Source organism: Schistocerca gregaria, chromosome 2 (genome assembly GCF_023897955.1).
Source record: "Schistocerca gregaria isolate iqSchGreg1 chromosome 2, iqSchGreg1.2, whole genome shotgun sequence".
NCBI lineage: Eukaryota > Metazoa > Arthropoda > Insecta > Orthoptera > Acrididae > Schistocerca > Schistocerca gregaria.
Window position 1 is genome coordinate 576,207,394 of NC_064921.1, and position 15,102 is coordinate 576,222,495.

At 42.5% G+C, this 15,102-nt stretch overlaps 1 protein-coding gene across 1 annotated transcript in view; it reads left to right on the forward strand.

Moving 5' to 3' along the window:
- Window positions 1-14,092, forward strand: part of LOC126336238 (neuropeptide CCHamide-1 receptor-like) — a 521,028-nt gene extending 506,936 nt beyond the window's left edge. The window contains exon 8 of the mRNA XM_049999728.1: window positions 11,739-14,092. Coding sequence (XP_049855685.1) covers window positions 11,739-12,012 — 274 coding nt within the window. The 3' untranslated portion in view covers window positions 12,013-14,092. The remainder of the gene's footprint in view (window positions 1-11,738) is intronic.
- Window positions 14,093-15,102: the final 1,010 nt, after the last annotated feature.

Sequence of the window (15,102 nt, forward strand, 5' to 3'; positions counted from 1 at the left end):
AGAAATTTCAGGTTGCAAATGCATGGCGGCGGTAGCATGCTTCTTGTGGACTATGCACCGCTGGAGCCACTTCTCCACCAACAGTCACCATCTTCTTCTGTCTTGGCTTTCCTAGACGTTCATACTCCTTCCCTTGCCTCCTCTACATCATTTTGGCAGTTGCATAGTGGGCGCCCCCTTTTCTTCGCTAGGATGGTATCTATCGAAGTATCCAATTTGGTATGCTGTCTTCATTCATCCCATTCACATGGCCAAACGATATCAGCTATTCTTGTTGGACGTCGTCACTGATATCCCTATCCATTTTCATCCTTTATCGGGATACACCATTTTTAATTTTATCCACCCATTTACAGCTTGAACTTCGTCTCAAGTAATCCATCCCAGAGGCAAGCAGTTTATTCTTATTTCTTTTGTTAACGTCACAGGCTTGTGCTCCATACAAAACTACACTCTGTACCGTAGTCTTATATATCCCATTTTTCGTTGTTCTTATCCTTTTGTTCCATAGCTCATCCTTTATTAATCCTACTGCTCATTTCATCATTACTTGTGCCCTATTTATTGAATATTATCCCAAGATATTTTGCGTTTTCCATACCTACAATTACTTCTCCATCTACCTCCAAATTATTTACGTTTTCCGTTCAAACAGCCAAGTACTCATTCCTTTCATGTTCATTTTTAGGCTATCCTTACTGTACTCCTCTTCAATCTTCCGTATCACACAGCTCAGATCATCTTCAGCTTCTGTTAGCACAATCTGATCATCTGCAAACTACAGACTAAATATTTGGCTGCCCTCTACTGTCACTACCATAACCCGATATTTTCTATGCCAAGACTGTACAACTGCTCCTAGATACAGCCTAAATATGGGCGGCGGCAGCCCTCATCCCTGCTGCAGACCTTTATTCACTCCAAATTCTTCTGTCCAACTGTTCTAAATCCTTACTCTCGCTGTGTTATTATCACATAATTTCATAATGGACCTTAGCAAGCTTTGATCTAACTTTAATGGTTTCAACTTTTCCGACAGTTTCTTGGTGGGTACATATGCTTTGGGGAGGTCAGTCAATCCAACAAGCGTATCTAGTCCGGTGTTTGTGCGTTTTTTACATATTAGTTCCATTGTGAAGATTTTGTCCGTTACTGATTTTCCTGTCTGGAATCCAGCTTCCTCCTCTTGCTGCTTTTTAGTTGTTTCTTTATGTATCAGATCTTTCAGTGCCTTCGACTAGTCTACCAACGAAAGGTATCAGTGCCAGTCCACTACAGTTATTTCTGTAATTAGGTTACTCTTTCTTGTGCACAGGTATATTTAACATGTTTTCCATTTTCCATTTAATACTCTTTCATACAGCCGCCTTAGCATCTCCAACAATTTCGGTGGACCAAGCTTCACTAACTCTGGATATATTGATCCGTATCCTGGAGCCTGTTTCATCTTAGAGCCCTCACAGCTTGCTGAAGAACGTTTACGTCTGAACGACTTAAACGTTCAATTGCATCCTCACCTCACGACTACGTGAAAAATGCTTATTTTCCTGTAATAAATCCATAGAGTACTGATCATTAGTTAACACTCCCATTGACGTGATTGTTCTCCATGCTTTAGCACTACGAGCCCCACCAATCATATATCTATATATAATATATCTCTATATTACATAATATGTTATATAGTATATCTGTATATATTCACATCTTTCTTCCCAGGCCCTATTATTTCTTTTTAATACTTCTCTATTTAGTGAAATATGTACTATAACTGCCACTTCTATTCAGGAACGTCAAATAAGCTTTTTTTTTTCTTCGAATCACCTCTGCAATTTCTGAATTGCACCAAACTGATATCATCTTCTCCTCATATTCTCCAAGGGTTTCTTTCGCTGCTTCATGTATGGGCTTTATGTACTCATATTCCTCTTATACTGCTCTCTCTGGGCTTTGCAGTTAATACTCCAGCCGCTAGTGGTATAAGTACTTTTAAGATGTGCAAGTTATCCCTTATGCTCTCAGGCTGGTCAGCATGTTGCCTCCTCTTCTCTTCGCTACTACTTCAGAAAGTATAAGGAATATAAATTTTACATTCCACCAAACGATGGGCACTCCCACAATCCGCCCCTCTTTTAATTCTGACATCCAGAATTTTTTAAATTGGCATTTTGACCCAAGATTAGATAATAACTGATTTCAACGATCTTTTATAGTTATACCATATAAATTCATGTATATCTTTGTGAGAAAAGAATGTATTTTCTATTCATAATTCATACTGCTCCAGTAAATCCACCAGTCTTCTCTCATTCTTGTTCTTAACATCCTCCCCATACATTCCAACAGCCCTACTATTCCTCTCTTTCCCTATTCTGCTATTAAAATTTTCTTCCAGTATCACTTCTTGGCCACCTGGTACGGCTTCTGTTGTCTCTATCAGCACCTATTGTAAATCTTCTTTTACTTCAGTAGTTTCATGCAGTACCACTATCATTATATTCATGGCTTTAGTTCTTAGACTGAGCTTTCTGAACATTTCATTAACTGCTTTCCACAAAGTTACATAGTTTGACGACTGTGCGTTTAGAATGATAGATACTCAAACGCTCACCCTCTTTACTAAAATAATGCATGAACTCTAGCAAATATACACAAACAGTACCTTTAGTTTTGATTCGGAAAATACTGCTACATCACTGTTATGATATTTCATATCTTCTTCTTGTTTGGATGCCCTGTGCAAGGTCCACTTTCATTACCATTGTTGAATTCCTTTAAAACTATCCGAAAGCCAAGGCATATTATTAAGTTCTTTAGTTGGCTGTCTTTTGCTATGGGGGGGGGGGGGCGGAGGGTGACTGTTCCATCGCACAACCCTCAGTTTGGAGGACCAGAATTTGTCATCAGTGCTTCCTTCCTTCATCACGCGTCAGAGTTTTTCCTATCTTCTGATGAAGAAGATGGAAATGGAATAACTAAGGATAGCAAGAGGTTCTGAGTTACTCAATTCAACCATCCGCTCTTGCGTTTAAGGAAAGGAGAGGGAAGGAAAAGGAATGATATGTCGTTGCAGGACGCACTTCGTCTGGCTCCTCAGCCAGGGCCTGTTCAGCAAGGGTGATCATATCAGCAGCTAAACTACCACCGACATTGACCCCAGTCTCATCGGAGCACTCAAACCTCTCCACCCGCAACCGCTCGACTGCTACGGTCGCAGGTTCGAATCCTGCCTCGGGCATGGATGTGTGTAATGTCTTTAGGTTAGTTAGGTTTAAGTAGTTCTAAGTTCTAGGGGACTGATGACCTCAGATGTTAAGTCCCATAGTTCTCAGAGCCATTGAACCATTTGATCTCCACCCGCACCGACAGTGCTTTGTTAAGGTGGTGCCACCTGGGGAGGTGTACCAGTAATAATAAAAATAATAATAACAGTATGTAGTAACCACAGCAGTGTAGTAGTCATTAAGTAGTGACCGTTATGTTATGTTGTCAATCATTTGATCATTTACTGCGAAGTGAATTATGAAGTAATTCCCGGTCAATTGGGGGAGCTACCTACAACTCGGAGAAGGCATTTTCACGAGATATTTAAGAACGTACATCTCAGTTTTACTGTCACAGATGAATGGTACGAAGTACCAAGTGAATGTGTAATGGGTGAACTGTGAGAGGAAGAAAATGTTCCGACATTAGTTTCAGAAGATATAACATGCACCTCATTGTGCGACAAGTTACTTTGTATTGAAATCATCTTACGTAGCCAGTATTACAGTCTTACAAAATGGTGACAATAGTAATAATCCTTTAAAAATAATGTATGGCCGAAACAGGCTCGAACAATATGAAACAGATGAAACATATGAAACAAGTAGTTGGGTCGTGGACGGAGTACAGACTTGGTGGAAGTATACTGGAAAATCGCAATGCTTATGTTACAGAAATGCTAAGGCAGCCTATTGTCGTAAGCGGCTCAATTGTTTAGGGACATTATTAAAAGTACGGAGGAGCTGATTAATGTTAAGGGATGCTACTAAGATTGTGACTTGTCCGTAACGTCATAATGAAAATACAAAAAAGAAAATTAAGGAACTCTGAAAGATACCGTTTTCGAGAAACAGTATTGCTTAACCGAATGGGACAAATGAGAAGCAGGCCGCGGTGACCGAGCGGTTCTAGGCGCTACAGTCTGGAACCGCGCGAACGCTACGGTCGCAGGTTCGAATCCTGCCTCGGGCATGGATGTGTGTGATGTCCTTAGGTTAGTTAGGTTTAAATAGCTCTAAGTTCTAGCGGACTGATGATCTTAGAAGTTAAGTCCAATAGGGCTCAGGGCCATTTTTGAACAAATGAGAATTTCGTACGGGACCGAGTTTCTGAATCGTATTTCTGACATTTGCGGGCACTCTGCTGCAACTAATGCCTTGATAACACGCTCTATAGACCGCCTGTATTCTTACACTTGCTACGGGTTCCTGACATTTCCTACCAAACTCTGCCGAGGGTATTTCACGACATATCTCAACATGGTTTCCCTCAATCGCTACGCATATGATCCTCCTACTTGCAGGAGTTACTATTCCGTTCTAGAAAATGTCTTGGGGCATTGTGCACATCCAGTGTTGCTCCCCCTCCACTACCTCACAAAAGGGCAAAAACGCAGATATACTTTCATGGCATCAGAAATGTAAAAATCAATTGTATCCTGTTCAAGACTGAATGATGGGTGCTCCAGCAGCTGAAAACCAGTATTTTGAATACAGAGAATTTTTCACAACTGTATTAGAATATTATATTATATATTACACTAAAGAACCTAAGAAATTGGTACACCAGCCTAATATCGTGTACGGCCTCATTGAGTACGCAGAAGTGCGGCAACACGACGTGGCATAGACTTCATTTATGTCTGAAGTAGTTCTGGAGGAAACTGACACCAGGAATCCTACAGAGCTGTACCTGAATCCGTAAGAGTAAAACGGGGTTGACACCTCTTCTGAACAGCACGATGCAAGGCATCCCAGATACGCTCAATAATGTTCACGTCTAGGTGTTAGGTGGCCAGTGGATGTATTTAAACTCAGAAGAGTGTTCCTGGAACCACTCTTTAGACTTCTGGACGTGTAGAGTGTCGCATTGTCCAGCTGGAATTCCCCAAGTGCGTCACCGAGCGAGGTGGCGCAGTGGTTAGACACTGGACTCGCATTCGGGAGGACGACGGTTCAATCCCGCGTCCGGCCATCGTGATTTAGGTATTCCGAGATTTCGCTAAATCGCTCCAGGCAAATGCCGGGATGGTTCCTTTCAAAGGGCACGGCCGACTTCCTTCCCCATCCTTCCCTAATCTGATGAGACCGGTGACCTCGCTGGCTGGTCTCCTTCCCCAAAACAACCAACCAACCAACCCAAGTCCGTCAGAATGTAGAATGGACGTAAATGGATGCAACTGATCATACGGGATGTTTACGTGCAGCTTAAACAGTCCTACTAACATGCATTCATAAGGACTCCATACCCGCACGCATCCATCCACTCGATGCAATCTGAAACGAGACTCGTCCGACCACGCAACATGTTTCCAGTCATCAATAGTCCAATGTCGGTGGTCATGGTCCCAGGGCTAGCGTAAAGATACCATCAATCTTAAGCCCGCTCTTGATACGTAGCAAACAAAGTATCTGCAATTTGGTAGCACTGCGGGTCTGTATCATCAGTGAGTGACTTCAGCTGACTATGGTGTACATGGAGAATCTTGTGACGTTGTGCAGGCAATGATCATGCTTAGATACACTGAAGAGCCAAGGAATCTGGTACACCTGCTTAATATCGTGTAAAGCCTCCGCAACACAACGTGGCATGGACTTGACTAATGTCTGAAGCAGTGCTGGATAGAATCGACACCATGAATCCTGCAGGGCTGTTTATAAATACGTAAGAGTCGAGAGGGTGAAGATCTCTTCTGAACAGAACGTTGCTAGGCAGGCAACATGTTTACAGTCTCTAACAGTGTAGTATTGGTGTTGGAGGACTCAGGCGAGGCGTAAGGCTTTGTGTCGTGCAGTCATCAAGGATACACGAGTGGATCTTCGGCTCCGAAAGCCATATCGATGAAGTTTCGATGAATGGTTCGCACGCTACTTGTTGATGGCCCACCATTGAAATCTGCTGCAACTTGCGGAATGGTTGCATTGCTGCCAGTCGTCGTTGGTCCAGTTCTTGCAGGATCTTATTCCGACTGCAGCGATGTCAAAGGCTTGATGTATTACCGGATTCCTTATATTCACTATTCACTCGTGAAATGGTCGTAGGGGAAAATTCCCACTTCATCGCTATCCTGAAGATGCTGTGTACCATCGCTCGTTCGCCGACTACGTTCAAACTCACTTAAATCTTGATAACGCACCAATGTAGGAGCAATAACTGATCTAACAACTGCGCCAGACGCTTGTTATCTAACATACGTGCAGAGCAGTATTCTACCTGTTTAAACATCTCAGTACTTGAATACGTATGCTTAGAACAGCTTCTTTTGTGGTTCAGTGTAATTTTTAAATAAATGGAATTTAGTGCAACCCTCAGGAACCACACAGAGGAAACTGGGTACCACGTAATGTTTAATATAAAAATATTGATTAGCAAAAAAAGGATAATTAAACGGTCGCCACCCCTGTAGGGCAATGAATATCCAAAATCTTAAGAAAGGTAATGGCAAAGAAAATCAAGCAAATAATTAATGGCACGACAACAGAAAGTTGTCACGCTTTTCCACAATACAACAGTTCACAAGAAATTAGATGAATCAGATAGCACTGAGTTCGCAGTTACCTAATTTGAAACACTAAGTTTTGAAAGCAAGGTTAAATGAAGTTGCTGGTTAAATAAATGACTGATTGTACGTGACATTTTTCTTACTTTAAACAAAGTGATTTTTAGAATCCTCAGCGCTACTTAATGCAAAATTTGGAAAACAGCAAGTAATTTACTATTAATTATTGAAAGATTGAATTGAATTTAAGTAAATATGGCACTTAACAGGCTGGCAGAAGTCACTCGTGAAGCTAAATACTGAATAAATGAAATTGCGCTTTCTTAATTTGTGCTGTATCTTTAGTTTTTGGTTTTGCCCGTGGGATTTTACGTTACTTTAAGTGAGTGAAGTTAATACTTAAAGTTGCAAATTCTTTAAGCCTCTGCTATGAAGCACCAGAATGAACAGTTAATAAGGCAGTAAAATTTAGAATGAAGCTCGTCATTAGCAAACAAACAAAACTGCCAGTAAATAGTTAATCAATTTTCATATTTTACGACACTTGGTGATTGCATGGAAAGGAATAATGTATGAGGAAAATGACGTCACAGGTGACCTACAAGTTTTAACTATTACATGTTATTATTCAAGAGAGTTAGCAGAAGTTTGTGAAAGAAATGCTACTGGGTAATACCTTTACAACATTAATCACACCTTGTCAGTTAACAGTCTTACGATGTTATAGCTGTGCGAACAACGAAAAAAGTTGTCGACGGCAATGCTGAGCAGCCGCTGTTGCTGCTGCTTATTGAGAACCACAAGCCGTCTCCAGAGCCACGGATAAATGTGTAACAGACAGTAGTTAGAAGTGCGGCTTACTCCCCCTATTCTCTCCTACCGTTCTTTCAATACTCGCGGGTTAACAAAGTAGCAAAGTAGTACCCAGACTGGCGCGATCAAAGCTGCACACCACGCCTGCAGGAGTGCCCAACAAACACTTCCGCACTCTTTAATGACTCAAGGTGTTCTGGTTCGCCTCTGCTCGCAGCGAGACAGAGACTCTTCATACGTAAAGATAAACAACGGCACAGAAACTGTCATTCCATCGTTGCTATCGGTACCTTTAAATAAACATGCCTTGGCAATTAGCCTGCAATTTACAATATTTACATTATAATTGCAATCGGTTATACTACATCTATTACATATTACATATAGTTTCTGTAATAAAGCTTGGAGATTCAGAATTAGCAGTACAGTACAAGTTATCAATGAATATTAAACGGCGAAAAATTTGGATAATGCAGTAGGTATTCTATCTGCATATTGGTTGTTACAAGATAGTAGTAAATTAAAACGTCATGCATGATGCGCCAGTCTTTCATGCATTTCAGTGTTTATGACATCAAATATCCTAAACTATGTGTCGTACAACAATATAATTTCGCTAGTACTGTCAGTGGTATATGTTAATATTGTCTACAAAATGTTTTGTGACAGTTAGTACTAAATCAGTAATGAATTAAAACGTCTTTTTTTATGCTGCGCGGCGGGGTCAGGGATTTTCTCTGCCTCGTGATGACTGGGTGTTGTGTGATGTCCTTAGGTTAGTTAGGTTCAAGTATTTCTAAGTTCTAGGGGGACTGATGACCACAGATGTTAAGTCCCATAGTGCCCAGAGCGATTTCTTTACGCTGCAGTTTTACTGCATAAACAGTGAAAACGAAATAAGCGATAAACTTTTCTCCTTTTATCATTTTGCGGCGGTTAACAGGAATAAGAAGTCTCGTATGTGTAAAGTTGGTTGCAAGTCACCAAGTGTTTCGATTCCCAAATTCTGGATGACTGTAGTGTCCGCATTCGCACGTCTTGGGCTACACTGCTTTTTCACCGTCTGCTTTATCATATTTGGTTTGCAACTGATTTTTTCCAGACAGTAAGTGATATGTGAATCAAGTTTCGTTGAAATCTGTCCAGTGGTTTGCGAGATGTGCAAGATACATACACACATACATATGTACACATACACGTACATCCAGTTTTCTGATATGTGCGTATTCCGCTTTCTGAGCTTATTTAAGTTTAAAAATACTAGCTGCATAGTGATAGCTATATGAGTACATACTTATGTACACATATACGTACATCCAGTTTTCTAATATGTTCGGGTTCCGCTTTGTGAGCTAATTTAAGTTTGAAAATACTAACTGCAATGTAATAACTACTGATTATGTTTTCAGCTTCAGGAGGCGAACGTTTCAGCACAGAAACATGCCTTAAAACATGGGCTATTGTGCATGGAAGAAAAAATCACCAAGGATGTAATAGTTTATTAGATGATTCGTGACATTCGTTGCTGTTAAGTGGGAAACACCCTTAGTCTATCGCATTTTTTGTGTGAACACAAACGGTTATGCCTCGTAGAACATATTGATCCCCGTCAGATCAGTGGTGTTAAGCAAGGGTGTGAACGGGCTGTTCGTGCCTGGCTGGTGTCCTGGTACGGCACACGCTGTTGGCAGCTTTCCCAATGTCTCGTGGAGTGAGCGCAGGTGACTGTTGGTGGTGATCCATCCGTCAGATCGGGACTTTTCAGTCCGCCGGCCCCCTTGCTGCTATTCGAGAAAAGTAGGCATTATGGCAGCACCGAGTTCCACCTTCTCGCTTCTCTCATTGTGATACAACCCAAACATGACACCACACACACACACACACACACACACACACACACACATACATACATACATAGACAGTCACCTAGACGTGTTCTATACACTTAACACAAGTCTTACACTTCACGAAGGAAAAACACCAGTGTGCACAAATGATAGAAAAAGTCTTACAAATTAGACAGCTGGGCATAAGCCAACACTTTTTTTTTCGTATGTGTGGTGATGAGCCACGCGCAAGTTCACATGAGAAAATTTGACTTGCCTTCATCTGGTGAATAATGTAAGACGTTAAGGTAGTTATAAAGCACACTTAACTTCTAATGACTCCTCACCCGATGAGCAGATAACAGTGGTTACCTCATAGCGCAATTGCAAGTGTCACAAACTACACACATCAAAAAAGTTTTGCTTCACCTTGGTTCCGACAGTTCCGGAACCCGTACAGAAAATTGGAATAGATATTAACATAAACATCATTCCGCCCTTTTTTATTGCTCATGAAAACCACACATTGCATATCGTGCTACCGTACAGCGAGACCTTCTGAGGTGGTGGTCCAGATTGCTGTACATACCGATACCTCTAATACCCAGTAGTACGTCCTCTGGCATTGGAACATGCCTGTATTCGTCGTATCCACAAGTTCATCAAGGCACGTTTGGTACAGATTGTCCCACTCCTCAACGGCAGTTCGGCGTAGATCCCTTAGAGTGGTTGGTGGGTCACGTCGTCCCCATAAACAGCCCTTTTCAATCTATCCCAGATATGTTCGATAGGTGTCATGTCAGGACAACATACTGGTCACTCTAGTCGAGAGTTCAAATGGTTCAAATGGCTCTGAGCACTATGGGACTCAACTGCTGTGGTCATTAGTCCCCTAGAACTTAGAACTACTTAAACCTAACTAACCTAAGGACATCACACACATCCATGCCCGAAGCAGGATTCGAACCTGCGAACGTAGCAGTCGCACGTTTCCGGACTGCGCGCCTACAACCGCGAGACCACCGCTGCCGGCCTAGTCGAGAGCTGTCGTTTTCCTGAAGGAAGTAATTCACAAATTGTGCACGACGGGGGCCTGAAATGTCGTTCATGAAGACGACTGCACCGTCAATATGTTGCCAATATGGTTGCAATATCTGTCGGAGGAGAGCATTCGCGTATCGTATAACCGTTACGGCCCCTTCCATGACCACCAGCGACGTATGTCGGCCCCACATAATGCCACCCCAAAACACCAGGAAACCTCCAATGTTGCCGCACTCGCTGACAGTGTGTCTAAGGCGTTCAGCGTGACCAGGTTGCCTTCAAACACGTCTCCGAGGATATCTGGTTGAAGTCATATGCGACACTCATCTGTAAAGAGAACGTGATCCCATTCAGCATGTTGTTGGGCTCATCTGTACCGCGCTGCACAGTGTCGTGGTTGCAAAGAAGGACATCGTAATTGGACGTCGGAGTAATGTTGAGCATCGTGCATCCTATTGCGCACAGTTTGAGTCGTAACACGAGGCCGGCCGGTGTGGCCATGCGGTTCTAGGCGCTTCAGTTTGGAACCGCGTAACCGCTACGGTCGCAGGTTCGAATCCTGCCTCGGGCATGGGTGTGTGTGATGACCTTGGGTTACTTAGGTTTAAGTAGTTCGAAGTTCTACGTGACTGATGACCACAGATGTTAAGTCCCATAGTGCTGAGAGCCGTTCGAACCTTTTCGTAACACGACGTCCTGTGGCTTCACGGAAAGCATTACTCAACATGGTGGTGTTGCTTCCAGGGTTCCTCCGAGCCATAATCCGTGGGTTAGCGGTGTTCCACTGCAGTAGTAGCACTTGGGCGCTTGAGCGAGGCATGTCATCGACAGTTCCTATCTCTCTGTATCTCCTTCATGGCCGAACAACATAGCTTTGGTTCACTCCGAGACGCCTGGACATTTCCCTTGTTGAAAGCCCTTCCTGGCGCAAAGTAACAATGCGGACGCGTTCGAACCGCGGTACTGACCGTCTAGGCATGATTGAGCTGCAGACAACACGAGCCGTGTACCTCATTTCTGGTGGAATAACTGGAACTGATCGGCTGTCGGACACCGTCCATCTAAGAGCCGTTGCTCATTGGGTGGGTTTAGTGACATCTCTGAACAGTGAAGGGCACTGTGTCTGTGATACAGTAGTCAAAGTCAACGTCTATCTTTAGGAGTTCTGGGAACCGGTCTGATGCAAAATTTTTTATATGTGTGTATATAAGGTGTGTGCTCTTCATCTGTGGCACGACCACTGGATACCATAGCATGTCAGGCTACTGAGCTGTTCGTCCCTCTGTCGTCAGGGGCACGACCACGACAACGAGCGCGTCGGGCCGCAGCCGCCTGCAGCACGGCGGCACCTTCACGACCTCACTAGGATCGTCCCGCAAGGAGCGCTACTACTGCAAGTCCACCTGGGACACGACCACGTCCCTCGCCAACTTCGGCAGCCTGCGGCAGCTCAGCGGCCAGGTCGTGGGTGCGCAGCCCCACCACACCGATGACATCACCGTCACCACCTTCATGAACGGCGGTGTCGGTGCTGGCGGTGGTGCGGGCGACGCCTGCAAGACGTAGGGACCGCTGCGGACACCTGTTTGAGACAGTAACAATGTTTCCATCACCGAAGACCCTAGGGAGATCAGTGAGAGGTGGACGTCACTTTCAGCTGCCGAAGTGACACGGAACTGCGTCAGTTTTATTTGTGCCGTCGCCTTTTGGAGGCGCGACAACAGTCCTCTCATGAGCCCTTGTGCGTCTACTGCTGGTGTTTGGCGTCCCGAAAGAATCTGTACCTACAGCTGGCTGACTATTCGGTGTGGACCAAACCCGTTTCAGTCAGTGAACCTGAATTAACTACAGCACACGTGTTTTTGGCAATAGTCGCTCTGACGCTGCCTCCTCCTGTTGTCTCGTGAGGTTGTTTAGCATCCGTATCCTCTACACGACACATAATTTCTCTTCAGGTATTTCCAAGGGAATTACGCCCTTGTGCTAGCCGTCACTGTCTGGCAGGTACGTCGATGTTAACTTGGTGCATCGCTGGACATAATAAATTGTGGAAGACTTGTTACATTTTGTTTGGTGTCACTATATTGGATGAAGAACCAGTATAAATGAACCATGCAATAGTTACCTTATGTTCATTGAGTCAGTATCATTCCTATGCGCAAGACGAGATAGACCATTCTTGTACACATACGTACTACATTTGTGACTGCAATGTAATGACATCACAGCACTAGTGCTGTGATCACGTGCCGTTCTTTTGTGTGCCCTGAACTAGTTCTCTGATCATGTTTCACGTCACCTAGACTCTATTTTGTGGATCTTACTGTAGTAGTGCCGTTAAAGAACATGGTATTTGTTAAAATAGATTGCAAATGAGAACAGGTGTTATCAAACATACTACGTCGGCTAACAGGGTTAATATGGTGCTACCTCTCATCACAGTGACTGTACAAAATGGCTCACAGGGTTGAGTGTTGGAAAAAAGACTTTAAACGATAAGTTACAAATTTACAGAAAATGTATTTTTACCAAGGACACCTGTGTGTAAAGTGATTAACTAAAAATTTTACTGACATAGAAGTCATAGTGGACCAGCAACACCTGTGCCAGAGACGTCTTGCTGCGTAATTCAGTCCCAGACATTCTCGTCATACACTTCTAATTAATTGGTACGCCCATAGGACACATAGTTTTAAGGCTGTGATACACAGCTTTCGTGAACTGATCCAGCATTCCGTCAACGCCAGGTTTAGGCCTTTATATTAAAATACAGTTCTACTTATCTGATACACTTAGTACAGAAAGGCTGTCAAATGGACTTCTGCTGCCATTTAACCTGAATGTGGAGACTCACGGAGAAATATTACCTGATTAACTCACAGACAGAAATAAATAAAGCTAAGTTTCAACACTATGAAACGGCTGCCGTGCGGTGTAAAGCAATTCTCCTAAATTGTATGTGCTCTAATACTGACGAGACTTGTGTCTTATGACACGGTACATGAAGATTAAGGAACTGCGCTAGAGTTCTGTTTTTTGTACCTTACATTCTTTAAATCTGAATAACAATAAGATTGCCTTGCAAAGGTATTTCCGAATTCCTACGTGGTACCTGAATCACTTAGAAGATGATATAAACTTTGTATTCGACTGCAGGAAATTGCTATTCAGCGGTTCTTTAAGATTTCAGGACCGAACTGAAATAATGACTTCTACAATAACGGGAAATCTGTGTTATGGTGGTACGATTTTACTAGTTAGTAGGAAACAATCGACAGCGAGTCCACTTAGGGAATCGCTTCGTGCTGTGTAAATATTTTTGTCAGAACCTTTGCCATGTTTGCGTGCCAGAATAGGATGTTCTGATTTTATCTAACATCGTCGTGTCCCGTGTGGAACGAAACAGATGTTCCTCACACTGTGTAAAGAAATGTTGGGATTACAGCTATTTACAGCCCTCTGATTAGCTCAGTGCTGCAAAAAATAAGAGATTCGTCTCCATATGTACATATTCAAAAAATTAATGTAATGCTACTCTCCACAGCTTTTGTCAGATGTTTTCTACCTCCTTGCAATGTGTATTAAATATTTGTGTTCATGTGTGTTTACCCTGAGGTGCATCAATAAATTTTTTTCCATTACTTCATGCAGTGAGTTTTTATTTTATCCCGTCACTTTAGGTGCAGAACCATAAACAGAGGTCTCGATAGCTCATCGCTCTTGTAACAGTCGATGCTGAAGGCAGGTGACAGGTACCATATGCATTCACCTCCATACCGTAACGAAGTGAATCAACAGATTTTGTGGTTAGCTTTATATTCTGTGTCTAAAAAGATAGTAAGGCAGTTATCACAATGGAACATTAAGTTACGTATATAGAAGCCCTGTTATTGAACTTAATAGTTACGAAGCTTCAAATTTAGGTATCGTACAGCCCTAAAAATAAGAATTAATTGAAATAAATATATGAAGCTACAAAAGTCTATTCGCAACTCAATGAGAGATACTCCGTTATTCAAAGGTATAAACTGGCGGCTAATCAGAATAATGTCTCATCTGCCATCTGCTATTCGTGCCGTTGCGATGGACACAGCATTTCAGAAGATTTCACAGAGGTAAAATAGATTTAAACGGATATTTCACTCTTCTTCGTCGATATTGCCAGCTCTCAGCATGTATTTACCCAGGCCTTCACTCTCTGTTATAATTCTCACCAACTACACAAAAGCGAACGCTGAATCATACATTTTCATTAGAGTCACGTACACGAGATGCCACATACTGCCTTTCTTCCAGTGATGAAAAAACGAAACTAATAAAAATGAAGTTGAATGCTGAACCGTGAATTTATTTTCAAAACTTTTTCTTAAGAATTTACTTTATTTATTAGCGATTCATCAAGAACTTTAACACATTTAATCACACTATGTGAGCGTGGAAGTAGTTGCCAAGGAGTAACTGATGAAATCAAAATGAAATTGCTTTTAACAAATGGGAATTTTATTCATAAAAGCTTCTTTTTAAGAAACATATTTAAAATTATAAGCAGAAAGCACCCTCTAATTATCAAGTTACAATTCAATCAGAGTCAGAGAGAAACAAATTTTTGAGTGTATGAGCTTTCGGGCTGAGAACCTTGCCGCTCCCTTTTCATAC